Below are 26,215 nucleotides of genomic sequence, written 5' to 3' on the forward strand. Positions count from 1 at the left end.
TCTCCCTGGGAATATTACAACAGAACAGAAGCCCTTTTAGCTGCTGATGACTCCATAATCAGGCCTCCATTCTCTCCTTGGAGGACTCTTTGTATTGCCTCACTCTTCACTTGTTCTCTCCCTCTTCCATACATTTCAGGATTTACAGTTTGAAGCAAGAGTTTCAGAGAGCCATTTTGTCTCACCAAACAGTGGCTTGGGTACTTTGCTGTGGTGACAGAAACACAAATGGGGAGTTTTATACTGGGGGATGTGAGGGGAAATCAGTGAATACTAATATCAATAAAATATATTTATAATGCCTATTTAACATCAGCCGATGTCACAAAGTGCTATACAGAAACCCAGCCTAAAACCCCAAACAGTAAGCAATGCAGATGCAGATGCAGAAGCATGGTGAATAGGAAAAACTCCCTAGAAAGGCAGGAACCTAGGAAGAAACCTAGAGAGGAACCAGGCTCTAAGGGGTGGCCAGTCCTCTTCTGGCTGTGCCGGGTGGAGATTATAACAGTACATGGCCAAGATGTTCAAACGTTCATAGATGACCAGCAGGGTCAAATAATAATAATCACAGTGGTTGTAGAGGGTGCAACAGGTCAGCACCTGAGGAGTAAATGTCAGTTGGCTTTTCATAGCCGAGCATTCAGAGTTAGAGACAGCAGATGCGGTAGAGAGAGAGAGTCGAAAACAGCAGGTCCGGGACAAGGTAACCAAGGTACTGACAGTGGGAGCTGTCTGGAGCACTGCCTCCCCAGCAAATTATGCTAGACATGCTCCGAAAGTAAAGCAAATATCTGCATGATGTAAGGATAGGCAATCATGCATATAGTTATATGGTACGGTAGGCCATTTTAAAGACTTAACATTTTGAGAAAGGCTTTAATTCAATCAATTGAACACACTGTAGTGGGTTTCTGGAATGCTTTTTCAGAAGTGCCAGTTTTGAAGTGTTTACTACCCCGATCTGTGATGTGTTATAGTGGAAATCAAACACACTTCTAGAAGTGCTATCTGGAAAACCACTACATGCAGTGATTGAATAACAGCCAACTGGTTTCTATGTCATTTAAAATGGACACTCAAAAATGCATACGATGGGTATGTGACAAGATCAGTGACAATAGACGGATCCAAAGGAAGTTAGGGATACCATAGGTTGCTCTTATAATTGTCAGTCAAAGTCAAAGAAAGTGTACAAAGCTAACTCACCCCATAAGTGGATCCACAGCGATTCCTTTAGGATTGGTCAGATCTAAATCTATAATGGTGACACAGGTGTCCCCAACACGGTTGCAAACAAATATCCTGTCGCTTACACGGTCCACAAAGTAAAAGTTTCCAGTGAGCCAATCGATGGTCATGTGCTCTACATCTATGGAGAAAAACAAAGAATGTCATTCAATTCTTGCCATTAAACCTTTCTTTGATTAAATATATTTGTATCAAATTACATGTTGTGAGGATACACTTGTTAATCTTCCATTATGTTAGATCACATTTTCTCATTTACATTCATTTTATTTACTAAAGGTAAAGACACATAACTGAATGTAAGGTATGTGTAGTAAGTTTGGAATCTGACATTGATGGAATACTGAGCGTGAGCAGCATTCCTTAAATTCTTGAATAAACAGGATAGAATAGCTAGGTTGTCTTAAACACATGTGTCTAAAGCATTCCAAAACTAATTGCATTACAATGACCCTGAAGTAGAAAGTGACCATGGGAATTTCATTGGGTAAGCATTTCCTACACTCTTAAAGGTGCCATCTAGAACCTAAAAGAGTTCCTCGGCTGTCCCCATAGAAGAACCATTTGAAGAACCAGTTTTGGTTCCAGGTAGAACCCTTTTCTACTGAGGGTTCTACATGGAACCTATAAGGGTTCTATCTAGAACCAAAAAGGGTTCTCCTATGGGGAGAGCCAAAGAACCCTTTTGGAACCCTTTTTTCTAAGTGTACATTGTGAAAGTAGTGGGGGAAATAGAGACATAGAGGGAGGCAGAGGTAGGGAAAGAGTGAGACAGGGAGTGTTTTAAGGCTTTCTGAAGGGGCATGTCTGAGTGTGCTTGATAAATCAATAGTTGCCAAACATTGTAAGCGAGAGAATTTCATTGACAACTTGACACAATGCAAGACGTACTTTGTAAACTTTGTACTGTTTTGATATCCTTTTCCATTGTAAATCCATTCAGATTCTTCATCTTAGCACAGCGAAGCCTTCCAGTGGAATCTGAGGATAGAAGCCAACACACTTCCTCTTCCTGGTAATAGTAATCCAATGAAAGGGATCCATATTTTTCCAACAGTCTCAAAGTCTGTAGATTAGATCCGTTTAGTCTTGTGGTTGCTATGTGATCTGACCTTACAATCAGCAGAGCTGGAGGACTGTCGCCAGGGTCTGGAACACAAGAAGAAGAAATAGTGGGGAAAAAAACAACACAGTGAAAATTCTTCACATGGAATGTAAAAGGCCTTTATCAACCCAGGAGGACTCCGATGTGGAAGATATATTATACAAAACCTGGATTTTCTTCAGTTCATTTCTGTAATGTATAACTGAACAGAACAATATCCATAAGGAATGAGCAACACATCAAAGCTACATCAGATTTAATGTTCTCTACAGCTGTTATCTCTTCCTGACTGCTAAGCTAACACAACCCATGTCTGAGGCCTAATTGACCGTGTACTTTCTCTGCTACTGAGCTCACCCCAAAAAGCCCTGCTTTATCCCGATCCCCCACACAAGTTCAAGTCAGGGCTGGCTCTCCTAATATGGGCAATAAATCAGTGTGTCCACTGTGAAAAACACTTATCTTTACCCTGATCCCTCTAAGCCAACCTTTAGGAGCTGCCTATAACTCAATGAGATACCATTGTAGCATGGAGGGGGCTTTGGTTTTCTCATAGAAGCACATTTTCTGCATCCCAAATGGCACTCTATTTCCTATGTAACGCAATACTTTTGACCAGGGCCCATAGGGGAATAGGGTGCCATTTGAGGTGCCAGTCAAGCTCTCTGATAAAGACATTGTTCTCTTGAATGCAAAACTGTGGTCTTCATTCAACAAAATATAGACTCTACGTTTCTCTACTGTACAACATGTGTCAAACAAGTCCTGCATGAAAAACATCAGCATCTACCATTAACATCATTTCTAAAACTGCAATCACCTAAGAGAGTTTGAGAGAGACAGAAATATGGTTTTGATTCATGACAATGTAATCAGGTCAAGGGAAAATGTCACAGAATGTTGGTACTGGTGGTTTTTGGAGAGTGCAAGGGGAAAGTATTGTATTATATAATCATAACCTTTTAACATCCTGATGAAAAATGATTGATTCAAATGTGGAAGAAGATATATTTTTAAAAAACTATAATTAGATATTAATGCAGAGATCATCTAGATTCAGCTGCAGGCCAATTTTTTATTGAGTGGATGTTTGGGGGGCCAGAACATAATTACAAATAATTTGCAGACTGCAAATTGACCAAAAGAAGCCCAAACAGATATTTGACTAAAACATAATCATTTCAAACCTTGCTTACATTTGTATACGATCAAGTCTCTATTATGCGTGGGAACACTTGGGAGAAGATTTCCAAAATTAAAATCACTTGGAGCTGATTTTCTGGTGTTTTTAGTTTTTATATTTTTTAAAATACATATTTATTTTCTGCTCAGAAAACTTGGGGGGCCAACCAAAACTTGTGGGCCACCAATTGGGGTACCCTGTCTTAATGTGTTTTTTACCCTCTACTGCTCACCATCTCATGGCCTCTGAGAGAATATGCTCCTGACATTTATATTCATGAGCTTTTACAACTAACGGTAACCCCATAGTTAACCCTGTACTGCAATCTTTCTCCGCTAAATTAATATTAATGTGTGTGAGCATTGGGTTCAGTTAAGTTTATGGGTAATCATATTCAGTTTATTCCTGGTAGGAAACCAGTCACATTGATTAAAAGCTGCAACAGTGTGACTCTCCCCAGCTAGGTGTGCTGCTTTGCTTCAGGCTACTTTCACACAGTAGAGTATGTATCATCATCACAGCCTAAAAATGTATCATACATTACGGTGGCCAATACAGAAACACAGTATATGGCACAAGGCTAAATGTTTGTCTGTGTAGACTGGAACACTACTGCATATTGTTTTATACCAAACAAATGAAGTGAGTTATTTTATTCACCAGCAACAACATGTTGCCAGCTATCGGACCATAACGTAAATCAAGGCAACGCCAGGTATTGTCTCACCATAAAACACTTCCAGAGTGTTGAGATGGCTCCCAGTTAAAACCTCGAGATCATTAGTTCTCTCATTATCCTAACCTGACCATATCTACTACTGCATTCCAATTCCCTGGTGGAAGATAGATGTGGTCAGTGGTGGAACAAATTCATCTTTCCTATACTGAAGCTACCCAACACTGAAAAACAAGGTTAAGAGGAATTAGGCCTATTCCTATACCCAAGCCCCCAGGATGGTTGAACATAGAAAATTGTACCTTCTATCTTCTAAGTTATATGCAGATGATGTTGTTTTATAATACAGTGTTGTTATTCTCACCTTGTTTGGCTGTGCAGGACGTTCTGTCATTCTGTAAGATGTATCCCTCTGTACAGCTGCATCTATATGACCCGTAGGTGTTCAGGCAGGTTTGGCTACATGCTCCGTACACAGCACATTCATCATGATCTGGGGAGAGAGGGGGAGCCATTTGTAACAAATTAGGTTTGCTCAAACATGACCCAAATACATAAAGCATACTTAATGTGGCCCTCACTGTACCACCTTAGAAATGATTACCACACAACCAAGTTACCTATGTTGGAAAGTCATTGGATCCTGTAGTGTGAATAAAATCATGGTGCTTTACTGTAGTGAACAGTTATGCATTTACTGTACTGTACTGTATGCTGTGAAGCAGAGTTACTGTACATAAGTTGAACCATACCTTGGGTACAGAAGTGAATCTAAACCCCACCAGAGATCCCTCTAACCCCTGACCTCTGATAGAAGTCTCATGTCACAGTATGTCCCAACAGCTGTCAGACTGGACTGGGCTGCTATTGACAGGGTCAGGGGAGAACAACCCTGCCTCCAGACAGATGGTCCTAATTTCCAGCAGGCCTCCTGCCTATTCAGTTAATTTGAGAAGTTTGGCCTAGGGTGAAGGAGAGAGGAGAGGAGATAGAGAGAGGGAAAGAGGAGATAGAGGAGAGATGCGGCTCGCCCGACAGCATTAACGATGCCTACCTCTGCAGCTTGTCCCGTCCTCACCGACCTCAAAGCCGTCAGCGCAGAAACAGAAGGTTCCGTTTCTCGTCATGACGCAGCCATAGCGGCAACGCAGCTCATGGCAAGCTGAGAGCAGCTCTGTAGAGAGAGAGAGAGAGAGAGAGAGAGAGAGAGAGAGAGAGAGAGGGAGAAAACACATGTAAATTGCTTTTTGATTTTCTTCTTGCTCCTCAAAGCTCTTCTTTCCCCATCAGTGGAGGAGTTTGACAGTCCTGAGCTCACGGCAGGGATCATTAGGTGTTGCGCAACATTACAGTCAGTATCTGGGAAATGCCACACAGAAATACAAAATGTGTGGGAAGACAGCCTCTCATGTAGCTGCTAACTCAACATTTAAATGACAGACGGAGATGTGCTCTCTACAGACAGACTTAGAATCTTAGAAACATTATGGAAATTACTAGAGGATAAAAAACGGCTCTCTGTACAGTACTTTCCATTTGCAGACTTAAATCGGCATACTGTGCTGCACACAACCGGGCTAAAGTATTATTGAAGTACTTTGCTGCACAGAATTGGGCTAAAGTATTATTGAAGCAGAGTATCCTAAGTGTATTTTAGTTGTCAAGGATGACAGTGGATGACAGTCAAGATTTTTTTTGACTCTTTAATACACAACACAATGAAACATTCAAACCAACAAAATAATTAAAGACACTGAATCTTTCTCATGAAGACAAAATGATGGGAGTGAACACCTGCCTATTTTTCAAGCCTGTCGCAAAATACAACACTACCTCTTTAAGACAAAAAAAACCTCTTTACCGAACTCGGTTTTCAAAGATGTCTAGAAATTGCACACGTTTTGTGCTCTTGTAGGAAGTAATCACTCCCCCATTACTGACTACAAATTATCTATAACTGGGCTAATAACTCACTAACTAGCAAAGGATATGAACAAATTTACAAATGTGCACACGTCGCTACATGTCGCTCTCACTTTGATCTCAAAACAAGCACATCTACACTCAACAGCTCATGCTGTAAAAACAGTCCAGTTCAAAGTGAATGGCACGCATCGATATATGGCAATGGTCTATTTGCATATAGGTCTACTGTAGCGCTGATTGGTTATGAGGCACTGGTCTGTGTAGAGTACGGCCTGAGTCGTGCATGTCAATGCAATAGAATCCTACTCCGATGCATTCTGCCTACAACAAAATCTCTTACATAATCGTTTTGTTTCGGTATGTTGCATTGGAAGTCACTAATATTGTGTTGATTCAATCTCAATTCCCACAGTAAAGGGAAACATTGATAGTGTTAACTAACGGGGAAACTCTACAAAGTTGAGTGAAGTTCAATCTCGTGTTTCTCTGCGCACACTAGTCTATCGCAAGCAAAGCATTCTAAAATGACTTTGTGGAACACATTAGTGTTTCATTTTTGAAACACTTGTCTACATGGAATATAAAATGACTGATAGCAGTTCTGAGAGGGCCAACTTCTTATGTTCCTAGCTAGCGTTCATTCTATTGTTCTGATGTTCTTTGTGTAACACCATTCTCTGTACAGACCAGAACAAAAGACCAGCAATTTAAGACTTGATAGATGTTCAATGGAATAAGTGACAGATAGAAAATAATAAGCTTAAAAAACAGGGAAAGTTTTAATTGCTGAAAAGATAGATTTGCTATCGCCGAGCATTAATTACTGTCAAATAGAAACCCTTAGGATAAAGGCTGTTCAGGCTACTCATTGATTTGACTTGTTTTCTTCTATTTCAACAACAGAGCATTTAAAACAATCTGGTAACGCCTCGGCAGAACCAAGCAAACTCCTGACAACATATACTTAGACATCAAGACATCAGTGAGCTCAGCCAATAATCTCAGAACATCGTCTCAGAACATCACTATCTGTGTGGAGGATATTGGTGTTGTGTTTAGCAATTAAAATGCATCTATGCTGAGGAAGATGACAGTTTTAAAAGCGTAGGAATTTATAGAGGTGTCTTTTCTGTTAGCTTGCTGACACATGAAGATGTATTGGTCGGGTGGAGAGATGGCAGGTGCGACAAGCTGTCTGTGTGACTGTTGGAAACCAGTACATTAACTGGTAATGATAAAGACATCTCAGTTGGATTATTTAATTTTGAAGGCATCTTTGAAATCATCCTGTATGAATGCCAATGCAATACAATACTGTACACAATAATATAAACACAGCAAAACACACACAAACACATTCAAACAAGTATGCACCCACAGCACACAAATGCATGCACGCACGCACGCACGCACACGCGCACACACACACACAGTAAGGTAATTAACTGTCTAAATAAATAATATTTTACTGGCAAGAGCTGTATGATACACAGACAATATAATTTTGGTAACAACTGAAAGACATACTTTATTGAAATAGCTCAAATGCACCATTTTGTCTATGTATTTTGTGGCGCCTACTCTCTAAATGCCCCCCTCTCCTATTGTCTATTTTGATCCTTTCATCTAGTAAGACTCAGGCTTTATCTTTCATGACATGATAACTGGCATGCTTTCCTGTTCTGTGGGAAGAGAACGTGCAAAATGACTAGACGCTGGGCCTAAAGATATCCAAACCAAAGATAATCTGCAATAGCAGACAATGCTAGGTAGAAAGAGATGCCTGCCTTCTTCTCTGTTGCTAAAGAAACAGCAAAACCATGGGTAACACCTTACTTAGAATTGTGATACTAGCATTCATAAAGCCTTTAGTCATAATGCCCTACATATGGTTTTATATATTCTGATTGTGTCAGTCTCCTCGAATCACCTCTAGAGATGTTTAATGTCTAACTGGAAGTTTGTTCACTAAGTACCAGCTAAAATCTTTTGAAAATATAGCATGTTTCTCAATGCCACTTATGCATCAGGGACGAACTCCTGTAGAGGAGCGGATACAGAGATACAAAGCGTAGAGATAGACTTGGAAGGTAAATAGAGATAGTACTTGGCCAACTCGAAAGACATGCTTTCAGGTGTTATCTTGGAGAACATTTTGAGAAATTGTATAAGGTGTCATCACCCTCTCTTATTAAGCAGACTATGAGAGAGCTAACATCTTTAGATACAGTGGCTTGCGAAAGTATTCACCACCCTTGGCATTTTTCCTATTTTAAATAGATTTTTAGGGGGTTTGTATAATTTGATTTACACAACATGCCTACCACTTTGAATATGCAAAATATTTTTTATTGTGAAACAAACAAGAAATAAGACAAAAAAACTGAAAACTTGAGCGTGCATAGCTATTCCCCCCCCCCCCCCAAGTCAATACTTTGTAGAGCCACCTTTTGCAGCAATTACAGCTGCAAGTCTCTTGGGGTATATCTTTATAAGCTTGGCACATCTAGACACTGGGATTTTTGCCCATTCATCAAGGCAAAACTGCTTCAGCTCCTTCAAGTTGGATGGGTTCCGCTGGTGTACAGCAATCTTTAAGTTATACCACAGATTCTCAATTGGATTGAGGTATGGGCTTTGACTAGGCCATTCCAAGACATTTAAATGTTTCCCCTTAAACCACTTGAGTGTTTATTTAGCAGTATGCTTAGGGCCATTATCCTGTTGGAAGGTAAACCTCTGTCCCAGTCTCAAATCTCTGGAAGACTGAAACAGGTTTCCCTCAAGACTTTCCCTGTATTTAGCGCCATCCATCGTTCCTTTAATTCTGACCAGTTTCCTAGTCCCTGCCGATGAAAAACATCTCCACAGCATGATGCTGCCACCACCATGCTTCACTGTGGGGATGGTATTCTCGGGGTGATGAGAGGTGTTGGGTTTGCGCCAGACAGTGTTTTCCTTGATGGCCAAAAAGCTACATTTTAGTCTCATCTGACCAGAGTACCTTCTTCCATATGTTTGGGGAGTCTCCCACATGCCTTTTGGCGAACACCAAACATGTTTTCTTATTTTTTTCTGGACAATCTTCCGTAAAGCCCAGCTCTGTGGAGTGTACGGCTTAAAGTGGTCCTATGGACAGTTACTCCAATCTCCACTGTGGAGCTTTGCAGCTCCTTCAGGGTTATCTTTGGTGTCTTTGTTGCCTCTGATTAATGCCCTCCTTCCCTGGTCCGTGAGTTTTGGTGAGCGGCCCTCTCTTGGCAGGATTGTTGTGGTTCCATATTCTTTCCATTTTTTAATAATGGATTACATGGTGCTCCGTGGGATGTTAAAGTAAAAAAAAATGTCCCGCTTTTCTGATGTACCTATGTCATGCAATAAATGCAAATTAATTACTTAAAAATCATACAATGTGATTTTCTGGATTTTTCGATTCCGTCTCTCACAGTTGAAGTGTACATATGATAAAAAATTACAGACCTCTACATGCTTTGTAAGTAGGAAAACCTGCAAAATCGGCAGTGTATCAAATACTTGTTCTCCCCACTGTATGTACAATGGTTCCTCCTTTAAAAGTTGCGACATCTTGCTTGCTATCGCAGCATTCTGTGGCACACAATTTAATTCTCAGTCATTTTTTCTATTACTGCAAGTTATTGCTAGTTTGACCACCAGAGGGCATCTTTGAGAAGCATTTGATAGTATTCCGTATTGGCAATGCCAGAGAATTTAAAACCTTTTTTGGAATAACATAGTATATGGGATTGATTTGAAGAAATGTGGTTTAATTCATTTGATTATTTTATGGTGTTTCTATTCAGAGAAAAAACAAAAACGAAACTCAGGGTTTCCGTTAGGATAGAATGGAAAATATGGTGCTGTACAGCATGACGGTCGGGAGTAGGCTACAGAATTGGAGGATTCTAAATTGTTTGCCTTAATTAGACAACTTTGTTCCAATATTTCTGTAAATCAGTAATACACCTAGCTCAAGTTGGGGAGGGGGGGTTTCACACCTAGCTCGGCTATTAGAGAATTCTTTAGTAAAGGTTGAATAGTCTATTGTTCAGCTAATAGCCCATCCTGCTATGCTTGTGAAAAACGAATAATCATACTTTTTCCCTTTACCACGTTAAAGATTCCAATTGATAAAGTGTTTTTAGCCACAATCGGCCCCAACCCCAATTAATACATTTGGGTACAGTCGATAGCATGCTGCACTCCGGGCTAGAATGTTGAGGGTTTGAAACCTGCTGCCTGCTTGCTATAATGAATGGGTTTGATACATCTGGTATTGGATATGGCTGGAAAAAAACTTGCTAAATAGCGATTTCCATAAATTAACTTTATGACAGCCATCTTTGCTGATGTCACCAGGGACGGGTGGCCTGCGTCAAATTCGTCATTGGAACCACTTGATATGATTGGTCATATAAAAACCTTAGGACCCAAATGCATAATGAGTGCTCTATCTCCTCCTTGTGGTGGTCTGGAGCAATGAAGTCGTGATGCTGGGTACCTCTAAGTCCCGTGGTGTGAGCTCGCAACTTTTAAAGGAGGAACCACTGTACTGATGTTTAATGAATATGTCCTTGCCCCCTTCTGAGAACTAATTGCACTATGTGAAGGTTTGACACTCAATGACAACAGAAGTCATTTACGATTGTAATGTATTAAGTGTAAGACAGTCTTCAATTCTCCCTCATGTTAATGTTTTTTGTGAAAATGCTTGTAAGTACTTTTCTATTAGGTTGAGACTTAGTCTCAAAAGGGAGGAAATGCCATGGAAAATTACATAATAACTCATGCTAACCCCAGTTTAACTGCTTCAAGAATAGTCTCTTGTTATATGCTAGTGTTTTTTCTAACCTGATAAAAACTTGTCTTTGTATGACTTAGTCATAAGACTGGGCGTATAGCTAAGATCCATTTAGGTGTGACCGCAGCATGTGAGACATCCCATGGGTTTACTAGCAGGAAGGCAGCTGTATGGAACCTTGCAGGAATGGGAACATTTTAGTGTGAACTGTGACAAAAATAGTTATATGGTTGAGCCCTCATGATATCAACCTCGGGCTATCTTATTCTGCACAGAGAAACCAATCGCCTTCTACACAATGTTCCGCCCCTCTATGAAAGCAGATACCTGACTATGTTTGTTAAGCTTTCAACTCTGAACCATTCTTGGTAATAATTGATTGCTTCATTTTTGCAAATCTTAAGTTGATGTTTGAAGAATCTACAGTCTCTATCTTCTTTATAAATTCCCCGACACATACAAACATGGTCTCTTTTCTGCTATCTTGAGTAAGGCAGCTCCAAAATGCAGGTGTTTCAGCCTACATCAGTGCTTTTTATGGTGGTGGGGAAGCCAACAGAAAATAGAGCGTAGGGGTTGGTAAGGTTCTCTATTTGCGGCGTGATTGACTCAGTGTTCTGTCACTCATGGGGACACTAAGTCACCACAAAATCTATGGGGAGAGCTCGAAAATTCAAGCCCCTTGGGTGCTGCCATACAGTGCATTCTGAAAGTATTCAGACGCTTTCCCCTTGTCCACATTTTGTTATGTTACAGCCTTATTCTAACATGCATTAAATACACATTTTTCCTCATCAATCTACACACAATACCCCACAATGACAAAGTGAAAACAGGTTTTTAGACATTTTTGCAAATGTATTAAAAATGTAAAACAAAAATAACTTATTTACATAAGTATTCACACCCTTTGCTATGAGATTCGAAATTGAGCTCAGGTACATCCTGTTTCCATTGATCATCCATGAGATGTTTCTACAACTTGATTTGAGTCCACCTATTCTAAATTAATTTGAGTGGACATGATTTGGAAAGGCACACACCTGTCTAAATAAGGTCCTACAGTAGACTATGTATGTCAGAGACAAAAACCAAGCTATGAGGTCGGAGGATTTGTCCATAGAGCTCAGAGACAGGATCGTGTCGAGGCACAGATCTGGGGAAGGGTACCAACAAAAGTTTCTGCAGTATTGAAGGTCCCCAAGAATACAGTGGCCTCCATCATTCTTAAATGGAAGAAGTTTGGAACCACCAAGACTCTTCCTAGAGCTGGACGCCCGGTCAAACTGAGCAATCGGGGAGAAGGGCCTTGGTCAGGGAGGTGAATACGAACCCGATGGTTACTCTGACAGAGCTCTAGAGTTCCTCTGTGGAGAACCTTCTAGGAGGACAACCATCTCTGCAGCACTCCACCAATCAGGCCTTTATGGTAGAGAGACCAGACAGAAGCCACTCCTCAGTAAAAGGCACATAACAGCCCGCTTGGAGCCAAAAGGCACCTGAAGAACTCTCAGACCATGAGAAAAAAGATTCTCTGGTATGATGAAACCAAGTTTGAACTCTTTGGCCTGAATGCCAAGCATCATATCTGGAGTAAACCTGGCACAATCCCTACGGTGAAACATGGTGGTGGCAGGATCATGCTGTGGCGATGTTTTTCAGCGGCAGGGACTGGGAGACTAGTCAGGTCCAAATCTGTTTTTAAGGATCCCTTTTCCAAGCTTAAAAGGATAAACATTCACTCGCAACACACCATGGACCAGAATAGGTTGAATACATTGGCCATGCTGTTAATCCAGCATGACTTCTGCAGCGTTAAAAACAACTGGAAACTCGGAACTGGGAAATCTCAGACTTCAGTGAGTTCAAGACACCTGGGAACGCCAAAGAAAACTAGCTCTGACTGGTAAAAACACATTTTGAATGGTCATCCAACTCGAAATTCCAAGTCAGGAACTCAGCCTCTTTCTAGAGCTCCGACTTGAAGATCACTGACGTCATGAATCGACTTTGTTTTTTTCCCCGAGTTCCCAGTTGTCTTAAAAGCACCATAAATCCAGAGAATGCCAAACTTTGATGACAATGTTTGATGACACAATTTTACCACAAGAAGGATCGCCGCACCAACTTCCTGTTCAAGTGAGCAGAGCACAAGGTGAGTCCAAAAATGTCTTGTATGCTGCTGCATAAATAATGTAATATGCCAGGGAGATATCTACACTGTAGAAAAGTTAGTAATATTAAGTGTATGGCGTGTAGTAAGCTGTTAGTAGCCTATGTGCCTCACCCTAAAAATGTGGTCCCTTTCCTACTCATAACTTAGCCTACTGTTCTGAATTGGTGATGCACATTTAGCATATAGCCTATAGCCTATAGCCTGTTTTAGAGAAATGTAATCATTGAATATTGTAAGAGCTTTCATTGTCTGCTTATATGCCACCTTAATTTATCCTACGGTTCTGATTTGGTGTACAGGGAGAATACTGTAAGAATGACCCATATTCTGAATTATGTCACTGTACATTTCAAAAGTGCTGAACAAATAGTTATTGACTATGTCCATCCTAGCTCGCTCATGAATGTCTTAATCAAAATTACGGATTGCCTCTTATCCACTCGTCGTTCACATATGCCATAGTTTGTACATCTCAATTGTCAGTAGAAACCACATTTGTTTAAGCAAGTCAGCCATATTAGTGATGTTTTTTAAAAAGGCAGTAAATGAGGCTGAATTAACTGTTTTGCTGCCAGACAAGGCTCCGCTGATAGCCAGGTGTAGCGGTGGTAAGGATTCAGTCCATAATGCTGAAAAGAAAGCTCTGCTGTTGGGACAGCTTTATGTAGGCCCTAACAGTTTGTGGGCACCGTTTGTCACCGTTATAGTGCAATTCATGCATTGTTTAATGTTGTGTTGGGTTGTGTAGTGGCTTTGCAGGCATGCATCTAAAAATATATATTTTTTGTTTGCCCCACCAAGATTTACATGCTAATATCGCAACTGATCATTCTCCACATTTAATGTCAGTTTCATTTATTTTCCCCATAACAGAAGCATGTGATGGAGTTACATAACTTCCATTTCAAATTTCCACTCATGCATAATGACAAGTTAAATAGCGTAACTACAACTGGTAAAAAGTTGTCACGACATGCGTGTGCTGCTCTGTCTCCTCTCACTCACGTGAATCAGCCAATAGTGGACTAAGCTGCATGCTGCAGTGCTCTCTCAACACACACACACCCCTCCGGCCCTCCCCACCACTCACTCACTCAGCAACAGCCTGCCTCACTGCCTGATAGTCAGAAGCAGGTCACAGTGAAATATATATTTTTTTGAGAGCCAGAGAAATGCCATGGCGGCCACAGCGCAATTTAGAAGTAGCCCAAAAATACGCAACCCGCGACCAATACATTTACCCCGCAACATAGTTTTCAAAGTAGGCCAATTTACGGGGAAAACCGCAAACAACCCTGCATGGGAGATAAAGTGTGCTCACCTTGCGAAGGAAAGGTACCCTGTGTGAAAAATATTATGAGAAACAGGACATACACTTTGAATGACCTAAATGATCTGAAATCCCATATTGGTCTTTCACAGTCATTTCTTTTCAGGTTTTTGCTCTCATACTTTTTTTTTATATAAAGAAAAACAACAATATTGGTTGTTTTAAGTCCATAACGATGCTTAAACCACACCAGGACACCACTTTTGAGGTTTAGATTTTTACATGTTTTTGTGTAGTTACCCTTTAATTGAAGTGCACAGGAACCTGGCACTGTTGTTTGGTTAGTGGTGTTTCTGTAGCCTAGCACATTCAATGGAATTATATTTTTTGAAATGGCCTACAGATTGATGCAAATAATCATAATATAATTGTGCCAGGTAGGCATAGGCTACTTTGTAGCTAGTTAACATTTACCAGAATACCTCCAATACAATACTTTGATACGTATCGTGGGAATTCAATGCCCACTGAAACATGTGGGTATAAGGCATATACAGTGGGGAGAACAAATATTTGAAACACTGCCGATTTTGCAGGTTTTCCTACTTACAAAGCATGTAGAGGTCTGTAATTTTTATCATAGGTACACTTCAACTGTGAGAGACGGAATCTAAAACAAAAATCCAGAAAATCACATTGTATGATTTTTAAGTAATTAATTTGCATTTTATTGCATGACATAAGTATTTGATACATCAGAAAAGCAGAACTTAATATTTGGTACAGAAACCTTTGTTTGCAATTACAGAGATCATACATTTGCTGTAGTTCTTGACCAGGTTTGCACACATTGCAGCAGGGATTTTGGCCCACTCCTCCATACAGACCTTCTCCAGATCATTCAGGTTTCGGGGCTGACGCTGGGCAATATGGACTTTCAGCTCCCTCCAAAGATGTTCTATTGGGTTCAGGTCTGGAGACTGGCTAGGCCACTCCAGGACCTTGAGATGCTTCTTACTCCTTAGTTGCCCTGGCTGTGTGTTTCGGGTCGTTGTCATGCTGGAAGACCCAGCCACGACCCATCTTCAATGCTCTTACTGAGGGAAGGAGGTTGTTGGCCAAGATCTCGCAATACATAGCCCCATCCATCCTCCCCTCAATACGGTGCAGTCGTCCTGTCCCCTTTGCAGAAAAGCATCCCCAAAGAATGATGTTTCCACCTCCATGCTTCATGGTTGGGATGGTGTTCTTGGGGTTGTACTCATCCTCCTTCTTCCTCCAAACACGGCGAGTGGAGTTTAGACCAAAAAGCTCTATTTTTGTCTCATCAGACCACATGACCTTCTCCCATTCCTCCTCTGGATCATCCAGATGGTCATTGGCAAACTTCAGACGGGCCTGGACATGCGCTGGCTTGAGCAGGGGGACCTTGCGCGCGCTGCAGGATTTTAATCCATGACAGCGTAGTGTGTTACTAATGGTTTTCTTTGAGACTGTGGTCCCAGCTCTCTTCAGGTCATTGACCAGGTCCTGCCGTGTAGTTCTGGGCTGATCCCTCACCTTCCTCATGATCATTGATGCCCCACGAGGTGAGATCTTGCATGGAGCCCCAGACCAAGGGTGATTGACCGTCATCTTGAACTTCTTCCATTTTCTAATAATTGCGCCAACAGTTGTTGCCTTCTCACCAAGCTGCTTGCCTATTGTCCTGTAGCCCATCCCAACCTTGTGAAGGTCTACAATTTTATCCCTGATGTCCTTACACAGCTCTCTGGTCTTGGCCATTGTGGAGAGGTTGGAGTCTGTTTGATTGAGTGTGTGGACAGGTGTCTTTTATACAGGTAACGAGTTCAAACAGGCGCAGTTAATACAGGTAATGAGTGGAGAACAGGAGGGCTTCTTAAAGAAAAACTAACAGGTCTGTGAGAGCCGGAATTCCTACTGGTTGGTAGGTGATCAAATACTCATGTCATGCAATAAAATGCAAATTAACACGTTCAACCAATGTGAGTCGTGCATAGGCTACCATTGTGAGCGAGCGTTGAGCCTTTTCATTTTCAATAAATATTGATTGCCCATTTATTTGTCTCTGCCTGCAAATCGTCCATCTAAAAGTTAGACTATATCCTATATGCAAAACGTAGCTCAAGAAAAGTGCAAGTGTCCACACTCATCATTCTCGCTGCTTCAAGTTCAGTAGCCATACATGCGAGATCAGGTGCACATGTGGTCTCAATTAAATAGAGTGTGCAGCCTGCAGGGGCGGAGAAGCACGTGGCATTTATCATTCCAAGGAAATGTACTTCCTAAATATGATTAGGCTATAATTTACTACATTGCCTATAAATATCGATCACCCATATTTGTCTCCATCAGAAAAGCGTCCCACTCCTAAAGGTTAGGCTATAAAACGTAGCTCAAGAGAAAGTGCAACTCTGCTCTCTTCAAACTACTTCTAGCCTATTGGCTGATATAGCCCAGTAATACAGATAGCCTAATATAATGGGCCACCTGAGAGTCTCTGGTAAATGAACCTATTTCTTTGGTTATTTTTGCACATTTTGATATTGCCTATAGGGTGCAAAATTGCTGGGACCATGGCTGGCAAGTGAGCTGGGCCACATACACCTAAAATAACATTTCAACTGGATTAGGGGCCAGTTCTTGCGGTAGTGGGTGGGAGTTGGACAGAAAGCCAGTGGTTGCAGGCCGTTGCATATGAAAAGCTGCAGGTGCTGGCAGGAGGGGGATGAAGAAATCAGTACTGCGCAGACCTATACCTTGAATGTCATATGAACCTCACTGTCACCACTGGTCCACCAAGATAAAATGGCGCCAGAAGGGATGGCTGCCGTTTTACGGGCTCCTAAACAACTGTGCTATTTTGTTTGTTTTTCGCATTGTTTGTACCTTATTTTGTGAATAAAGTTGCTGCTTAAAACTTCTTACGGCTGCAATCCCGGTAACGGGATCGATATGACAACAGCCAGTGAAAGTGCAGGGCGCCAAATTCAAACAACAGAAATCTCATAATTAAAATTCCTCAAACATACATGTGTTTTATACCATTTTAAAGGTAATCTTATTGTTAATCCCACCAAAGTGTCCGATTTCGCTTTCAACGAAAGCACCACAAACGATTATGTTAGGTCACCACCAACTCAAAGACAAATTCAGCCATTTTTCCAGCCAAAGACAGGAGTCACAAATAGCACAAATAGAGATAAAATGAATCACTAACCTTTGATGATCTTCATCAGATGACACGCATAGGACTTCATATTACACAATACATATATATCTTGTTCGATTAAGTTCATATTTATATCCAAAAACCTCTGTTTACATTGGCGCCATGTTCAGAAATGCCTCCAAAATATCCAGAGAAATTGCAGAGAGCCAGGTCAAATAACAGAAATACTCATCATAAACTTTGATAAAAGATACATGTTTTGCATAGAATTAAAGATACACTTGTTCTTAATGCAACCGCTGTGTCAGATTTCAAAAAGCTTTACGGCAAAACACAATATTCAATAATCTGAAAATAGCGTTCAGCCACAAAAGCAAGCCATACAGTTACCCGCCCAAATTGTGCAGTCAACAAAACTCATAAAAAGCATTATAAATCTTCACTTACCTTTGCTGATCTTCGTCGGAATGCACTCCCAGGACTCCCACTTCCACAAGAAATGTTCGGTTTTTTCGGTAATGTCCATCATTTATGTCGCGTGTTTGGTATACAAATCCAACGTCAGGAAAGCGCGTTCACTAAAACCTGACGAAATGTCCAAAAGTTCCGTAACAGTCCGTAGAAACATGTCAAACGATGTGTTGAATCAATCTTTAGAATGTTTTTAACATAAATCTTGAATAACGTTCCAACCGGAGAATTACATAGACTTCAGATGAGCGATGGAACGGAGCTCCCTCTTATGTGAACACGCATGGTGAAAGAATGGTCACCTCATGGCAGTGGTGACTCATTCCTGTCTCCTTCGGCCCCCCTTCACAGTAGAGTCATCAGAGAAAGTTCTACAGACTGTTGACATCTAGTGGAAGCCGTAGGAAGTGAAAACCCATCCATATCTCGCTATAATTTCAATGGGATCTTGGTTGAAAATCTACCAGCCTCAGAATTTCCACTTCCTGTTTGGATTTTTTCTCGGGTTTTTGCCATATGAGTTCTGTTATACTCACAGACATAATTCAAACAATTTTAGAAACATCCGAGTGTTTTATATCCAATACTAATAATAATATGCATATATTAGCAACTATGACTGAGGAGCAGGCCGTTTACTCTGGGCACCTCTGTGCACCTTTCATCCAAGCTACTCAATACTGCCCCTGCAGCCATAAGAAGTTAAGTCTCTTATGATCGAAAAGAGCTTTTGGACATCAGAACAGAGATTACTCACCTCGAACTGGATGAAGATTTTTCTTTAAAGAATTTGGCGCGAAGGATATACTGCTTTCCGGAGACCAGGCCCAAATCCCCTTCATTCGCTTGAAGAAAAGGCGGAGATACAGAAGGAGACGGTCGGGGTGCCTTGTGAAGATTCAGAGGCAAGTGAGTAAATCGCCACTGCCATCGGTTCAATTGGCCAACATGCAATCACTGGAAAACAAACTCGATGATCTACGATCGAGACTATCCTACCAACGGGACATTAAAAGCGGTAATATCTTATGTTTCACTGAGTCGTTTTTTAAAAACTTTTTATGGCTGCAGGGGCAGTATTGAGTAGCTCTGATTAAGGGTGCCCATTTCAAACGGCCTCGTACTCAATTCTTGCTCGTACAATATGCATATTATTGTTATTATTGGATAGAAAACACTCTCTAGTTTCTATAGCCGTTGGAATTTTGTCTCTGAGTGAAACACAGCTCCTTCTACAGCACTTTTCCTGACAGGGAGTCAGATTTCAGAAATCTTGGCCCCTGATCTGGGGTCGGTTTTAAGGTCCCTGTAAATGCTATGAGGATACAAACACTGCTTACGTCTTCCCCTGGATGTCAGTACGTGGTGACGCTTTGAATGGAGTCGATTGCGCAATCATGGCCTGTATAAAACAAGAAATACCGGAAGTACCGTTCTTTTCCTGCTGCGCCTGACGCACGATGTACGTTGGACCTGCTCTCTTTCCAAGCTTGGGTTTAGCCAGTAATATTTCGCCGGTCATGTTTTTACTCGTTAGAGGTGTTAAAAACATCATAAGGTAGTTAATTTAAACCGTTTTATAGCAATTTATATCCGTTTAGTGCGATTTTGAGGCAGTTCTATGTGATGCTCTTTGAAGCTTTGGGCACGTTTCGGGGTCCCGGTCGAACGTTAGTGGGCATTTCGACGGACAGAGGACATCTTTCGACCAAAAGAAGATTAGACCCAAGAAAGGATACATTGCCCAAGATTCTGATGGAAGATCACCTCACAGTAAGAAATATTTAATATGATAAATCGTTGTTCTGTCGAAAATTTTTAAACGCATATTCCGCCATTTTGTTTGGTATAGCTTCGCTTGGCGAACCCTGTATTGCACAGTAAGGATAATTTTAGAAATGTAATTCAGCGATTGCATTAAGAACTAATTTGTCTTTCGATTCCTGTCAACCCTGTATTTTTTAGTCAAGTATATGATTAGCTATTGATTAAACTAAATCACTCTGAAAGATGGCGACCGACATTTCCAGGCTTGTTTTGCTACTATTTTCATTGTATAACCACGGTTTTTTATGGCTAAATATGCACATTTTCGAACAAACTCTATATGTATGTTGTAATATGATGTTACAGGAGTGTCATCGGAAGAATTCTGAGAAGGTTAGTGAAAAAATTAATATATTTTGGCGATGATAACGATATCGCTCTCTTTGGCTTGAATTCATGCTGGGGTAACATTTGCATATGTGGTATGCTAATATAACGATTTATTGTGTTTTCGCTGTAAAACACTTAGAACATCTGAAATATTGTCTGAATTCACAAGATCTGTGTCTTTCCATTGCTGTGAGCTGTATATTTTTATGAAATGTTTTATGATGAGTAAATTGGTAAAACACGTTGCTCTCTGTAGTAATTCTAGTCGAGTTGTGATGGTGGGTGCAATTGTAAACTATGATTTCTACCTGAAATATGCACATTTTTCTAACAAAACCTATCCTATACAATAAATATGTTATCAGACTGTCATCTGATGAGGTTTTTTCTTGGTTAGTGGCTATCAATATCTTTATTTGGCCGAATTGGTGATAGCTAGTGGTGGAGAGAAAAAATGGTGGACAAAGAAAAATGGTGTATTTTGCTAACGTGGTTAGCTAATAGATTTACATATTGTGTCTTCCCTGTAAAACATTTTAAAAAACAGAAATGATGGGTTTATTCACAAGATCTGTATCTTTCATCTGGTGTCTTGGACTTGTGATTTAATGATATTTAGATGCTACTATTTAATTGTGACGCTATGCTAGCGATGCTAATCAGTGTGGGGGGGGGGTGGGGGGATGTTGTCATAGGTGTACCGATATCGGGCTTGCAGCCATAACAGGTTTAAAGGTGTTTGTGACCAACAAATGTGAAAACCACAGATTAGGGTCTAATCAATTTATTTCAAATGACTGATTTCCTTATAATATAATCAATTGTAACTTGAAATTTTTGCATGTTGCATTTATATTTTTGTTCATATTTGTATTTTAGTGTTCGAGAAAGGTCTCTCTTGATCAAAACATCTGCCCCCACTGCTGTGAATGTCACACAGCTCTAGCTTGGCTTCCTGAGCTCGTTAGGAACTCACCTTTCATCTCCTATTAATCTTGTCCATATGACAAATCGAAAGTGTGTTTTGTTTAAAATCTATGAATTATTTTAGATTAATGTCTATAAATCGATCTCTGAATGTGCTATTATGATGAATCCACTCTCTCCTGTTGAGCTATGTTGTAAGGATTGCAGGCATGCTGTTTGTCAGTGGCTGTGACGTATTGTTCAGCCAGGAGTTGATAGACAGTCGGAAGAGCGAATTAAATGGTAGGAGGATCATCCCAGCTTCAAGTGGTTTCAGATTTCCCATTCTACGTCACACAGGCTCAAAAAAATATACTACAGTGTCAGTGGGAACCAGGACAATTGCTCAATGCAAGCCATTTCGATCTATGGTGTCCACAGATCGATTTGTAAGTGAAAATGTTGGTCAGAACCTGTACCAGAACCATGCAAGTCCCATAAACATCTAAGAGGTATTCAAATGTAGGGTAACCATGGAAACAAGATTCATTGGTCAAATGTGTAATTCATCACATAGAAATCTATATTGGAGATACAGTATTTAACTCATGTTATATAGCATGGTTATCAGTGTGCATCCCATTGACTATCCTGCAGGTAAAATCAATTCAATGTTAATTCAAATGAACAATATCATCTTATACTGTATATCTAACGTTGCACAAACATTTGGTTGTCTATGGAATAGTTAGAGAGAGTGAGGGTACATACAGTAATAACATCCTGATCTCAAAATGGTAACTCAAAATCCACTGAATTATATTTATCTACGCACAGATATAGCCATCATCCACCTGAAAACACAGCGACTAAGCTAACCTGGCTTTGAGTTAACCCCACAGGAGGCTACACAGATGGCCAGGCATGGCCTGCATAGTGATCACTGTGGCACTGGTTCCTATGCCAACACAAACATGGCTGGCATTGCTTCACCACAAAGCTGCAAAAGGGGAAGACCAGGCTAACACCCCCCACCCCCGACCAGCCTCATGGGACCTGCGTGGCCTTTGTCTTCGGGAAGGCAGGCCCTTTACCCAGCCTCTCTGTTCCTTTACCCAGCCTCCCCGTTAGCTCTCAAGGTCTCCAATTAATGTATGACCAAATTAAGATGCTGACCCAACACAGAAGCCAGGGCCGTTTCCAGCTTGGAGATGCTTTAATAAGCATGGCATGGCATTCGATCTCCCCTGTTCTCGTATTAAAACACTAACCCATCCTGCTCTCTAATTACTGTGGGTGTCCTCTAAGTGGGTAGGCAGAGTAAGAGGGTCAAACATTCAAATGGACCAAAAGTTGGAGTACATTTTCTCCCCTGGTATGGGTACGGCCAGACATGATTTTGATAACACACTATGCAATTGTCTGTCGAAGAAAATAACTACACTTTCTTGAAGCGATCTGAAAATGATCAAGTTATTCAACTACACACTGGGAAATTGTGTAAAGAAGAGAAGAACAATGTGTTTTATTGAAGCAATCTAAAAATGTATTCAAGTTATTCAAGTCACTTCAAGTGTGTCAGTTTTGATGTGACATAGAACTGTCCAGACCCAGACAGTGTAAATAGTTATAAAATTGAGCCATACATTGTCACGGCCGTTGAAAGATGAGGACCAAGGTGCAGCGTGGTAAGCGTACATTTCCTCTTTATTGATAAAAATTAAGCCGAACAAAACAACAAACACTACAAAAAAATAACCGTGAAGCTACAGGCTATGTGCCCTAAACGAAAGTCAACTTCCCAAAAAAAACAGGTGGAAAAAAGAGCTACCTAAGTATGGTTCCCAATCAGAGACAACGATAGACAGCTGTCCCTGATTGAGAACCATACCCGGCCAAAACATAGACGTGTGTGTGTGTGTGTGTGTGTGTGTGTGTGTGTGTGTGTGTGTGTGTGTGTGTGTGTGTGTGTGTGTGTGTGTGTGTGTGTGTGTGTGTGTGTGTGTGTGTGTGTGTGTGTGTGTGTGCGTGTGCGTGTGCGTGTGCGTGTGCGCCTGGCATGCAGCTAAACAAGCAAAACACAAAACAACATTCAAGAGTGAAACTTCTGTAACAACCAAACCTGTCAATGAGTTGGACCTTAAAGTTTGGTATCTTGTGAGCTATGAGTTTACAGTGTGAATACAAATCCACATCTACAGTCAAAGAAACATTATTGGCCTTATTCCTTTATCATATGCCTTCAAATGTGTTATTGCATCAAATCTACACTAACACGAAGCAGTATATTGAATATCTATAGTAAGTAAGTAAGCCTCGGATTTTTTTATAACCGTGTAATTGACGATTATGGATAAAGACTCTCTTGAAAATAAAATGATATAAGGAGAGACGAGAGGAGGTGCAATTTTAAAACTTTGACTGAAGACTGGATGCCGGAGCATTGACTCTGTTTCCACGGTAACATCTAGCACAGATTCAACTGCAAAGACCAGGGAGGTTTTTCAATACTTCGCAAAGAAGGGCACCGATTGGTAGATTAAAAAAAGCAGACGCTGAATATCCCTTTGAGCATGGTGAAGTTATTAATTAGGCTTTGGAGGTGTATCAATACTCCCAGACACTACAACGATACAGGTGTTCTTCCTAACTCAGTTGCCGGAGAGGAAGGAAACTGCTCAGGGATTTCACAATGAGGCCAATGAAGATTTTAAAACAGTAACAGAGTTTAATGGTTGTGATATAAGAAAACTGAGGATGGATCAACAACATTGTAGCTACTCCACAATACTAACCTAAATGGCAGAGTGAAAAGAAGGAACCCTGTACAGAATAGTTTTGTTTGCAACAAGGTGCTTAAGTAAAACTTCAAAAAATGTGGCAAAGAAATTACATTTTTGTCCTGAATACAATGTGTTATGTTTGGGGCAAATCCAACAAAACACATCACTGAGTACCACTCTTGATATTTTCAAGCATTGTGGTGGCTGCATCATGTTATGGGTATGGTTGTCATCGACAAGGACTAGGGACTTTTTAGGATAAAAAGAAACGGAATACAGCACAGGTAAATCCTAGAAGAAAACCTGGTTCAGTCTGCTTTCCAACAGACACTGGGAGATTACATCATCTTTCAGGAAGTCAATAACCTAAAACAAGGCCAAATCTACACTGGAGTTGCTTACCAAGATGACACTGAATATTCTTGAGCAATGATCAACAATCAACTTGACAGAGCTTGAATAATGGGCAAATACTGTACAATCCAGGTGTACAAAGCTCTTAGAGACTTACCTAAGACGTCTCACAGCTGTAATTGCTGGCAATGGTGTTGTTTATACAAAGTATTGACTCAGGTGTGTTAATACTTAAGTAAATTAGATATTTCTGTATTTTCAATACAGTTGAAGTATTGTGTGTAGATGGGTGAGAAAAAACATATATTTAATCAATTTCGAACTCAGGCTGTAACACAACAAAATGTGGAATAAGTCAAGGGATATGATTACTTTCTGAAGGCACTGTATCTTCTACCATTTATCATACAATTATTTATTATGGGTTCCAGAGCTGACCGAGAAGATTTAACAGCTGAGGTAAAAAAAACATAATGCAACCCTTGACTTTGAAAAGTCTTGGAATGCTTTAGACAGATCAAAATCCTTACTTCCCATCAAAACGTTTAACTGAATGGAATAACTGAATTTCATTACTTACGACATGTCGATGGCCTACATGGACCACTCCACTACTGATAACTAGTGTAATATAAAGTGCAATCAAAATAAAATAAACCCTTGGTGACAACCCAATCAGTGTCTTACAAAATAGTCATATGAACTGTAATTCTATGATGAAACAAGCCAACACTTTACCATAAAGTCATAGTAAGAGTATAAAACTGAGTTTATTTTGTAAGCAATTTGCCCCTTTTTCTATAAATATATTCCATTTCATTAGACAACTATGAATTCAATAAATATGCTAATAGTTGCCTCTATAAAGATGGTTCGTTGGCAATATTACATTTTTTAAGTTGCAAACGAAGGAGGGAGGAAATTAGTTGTACTGTATTCATGGCTAGTCATTTGAGTAACAGGGACGTTGTCTCTTTTCACAGCCTCCCTCACCCCGGAGGACACTGTTTGTTTGTTTGTTTGAATTGTTAGTAATGAAAAGTTAATCAAGTGAGATAATTGAATGCTGTTGAAAGGCAGAGAGAGGGAGGGGAGAAGACTTGTGTGACATGGTTTTTCATTACACTGTAAGGGGGGGATTTATCTATTAATAAATGTATCGTTTCTATAAAATAATGGAGGGAGAGAAAAAGGTATGTAATTTGTATCACTTACAGCCTGTCTAGGCACACTTATTTGGTGTCTACACAAGATGATGAAAGGAGTTTTATACCTATAGAAGACGTGAACTGAAACACAATATATGCAGTTTGCCTTGTTGTGAAGAGTCTCCAAAGTGAGAGTGGCTCTCATCATTTAGACATTCTGTATAAGACTACGCTTGGGCAGTATACCGTATATATCATATACCGGGGTATTTGGAAATAACCATGGGATGGTCAATACCTACAGTCAAGTTTTGCAATACACAGATTGCGTCCTTAATTTCATCTGTCACATTATTTTACATTATGAACCTTACCGTAGTTCCCCATAACAGTTGAGCCAGTCAAGTGTTTGTTTGTAAAAAGCACAATGGGAGAAAGCGGGAGCAGGTGAGTCCAGCTATGTATTGACAGTGGTCACGTTTTATATTGAAAGTCAACTGTGTTTTTTTGCTTCAATAGAATGATCAGGGATGTGCAACTATAGTTTAACTTCACAGAAAATACATGATTGCAACACATTCGGCAGAAAATATCTTAATTTCCATCAGATGACAACAGAAGTACAACGCCATGAGTAAATGAGTTTGCAATGAAAAAGCAAGGTATTGTTTGCATAAACATATTCTTATATTTCTAATGTTAATCATAGAAAGAATGTAGCCAACTACATTTCCTAATGTTTTGCTTAAAGTTAATATTTCATTTTACTGGAGAAAAGTAGGCTGGCTACACCGAGA

At 40.3% G+C, this 26,215-nt stretch overlaps 1 protein-coding gene across 1 annotated transcript in view; it reads right to left on the reverse strand.

Moving 5' to 3' along the window:
- The window catches only part of lrp1bb (low density lipoprotein receptor-related protein 1Bb), a 346,624-nt gene that overhangs the window by 261,944 nt on the left and 58,465 nt on the right, over nt 1–26,215 (reverse strand). The window contains exons 4-6 of the mRNA XM_039006274.1: nt 5,270–5,389; nt 4,580–4,708; nt 1,210–1,372 (exon numbers count right to left, since the gene is read on the reverse strand). Coding sequence (XP_038862202.1) covers nt 1,210–1,372; nt 4,580–4,708; nt 5,270–5,389 — 412 coding nt within the window. The remainder of the gene's footprint in view (nt 1–1,209; nt 1,373–4,579; nt 4,709–5,269; nt 5,390–26,215) is intronic.

The sequence above is a fragment of the Salvelinus namaycush genome, chromosome 13, assembly GCF_016432855.1.
Source record: "Salvelinus namaycush isolate Seneca chromosome 13, SaNama_1.0, whole genome shotgun sequence".
Taxonomy (NCBI): Eukaryota; Metazoa; Chordata; class Actinopteri; order Salmoniformes; family Salmonidae; genus Salvelinus; species Salvelinus namaycush.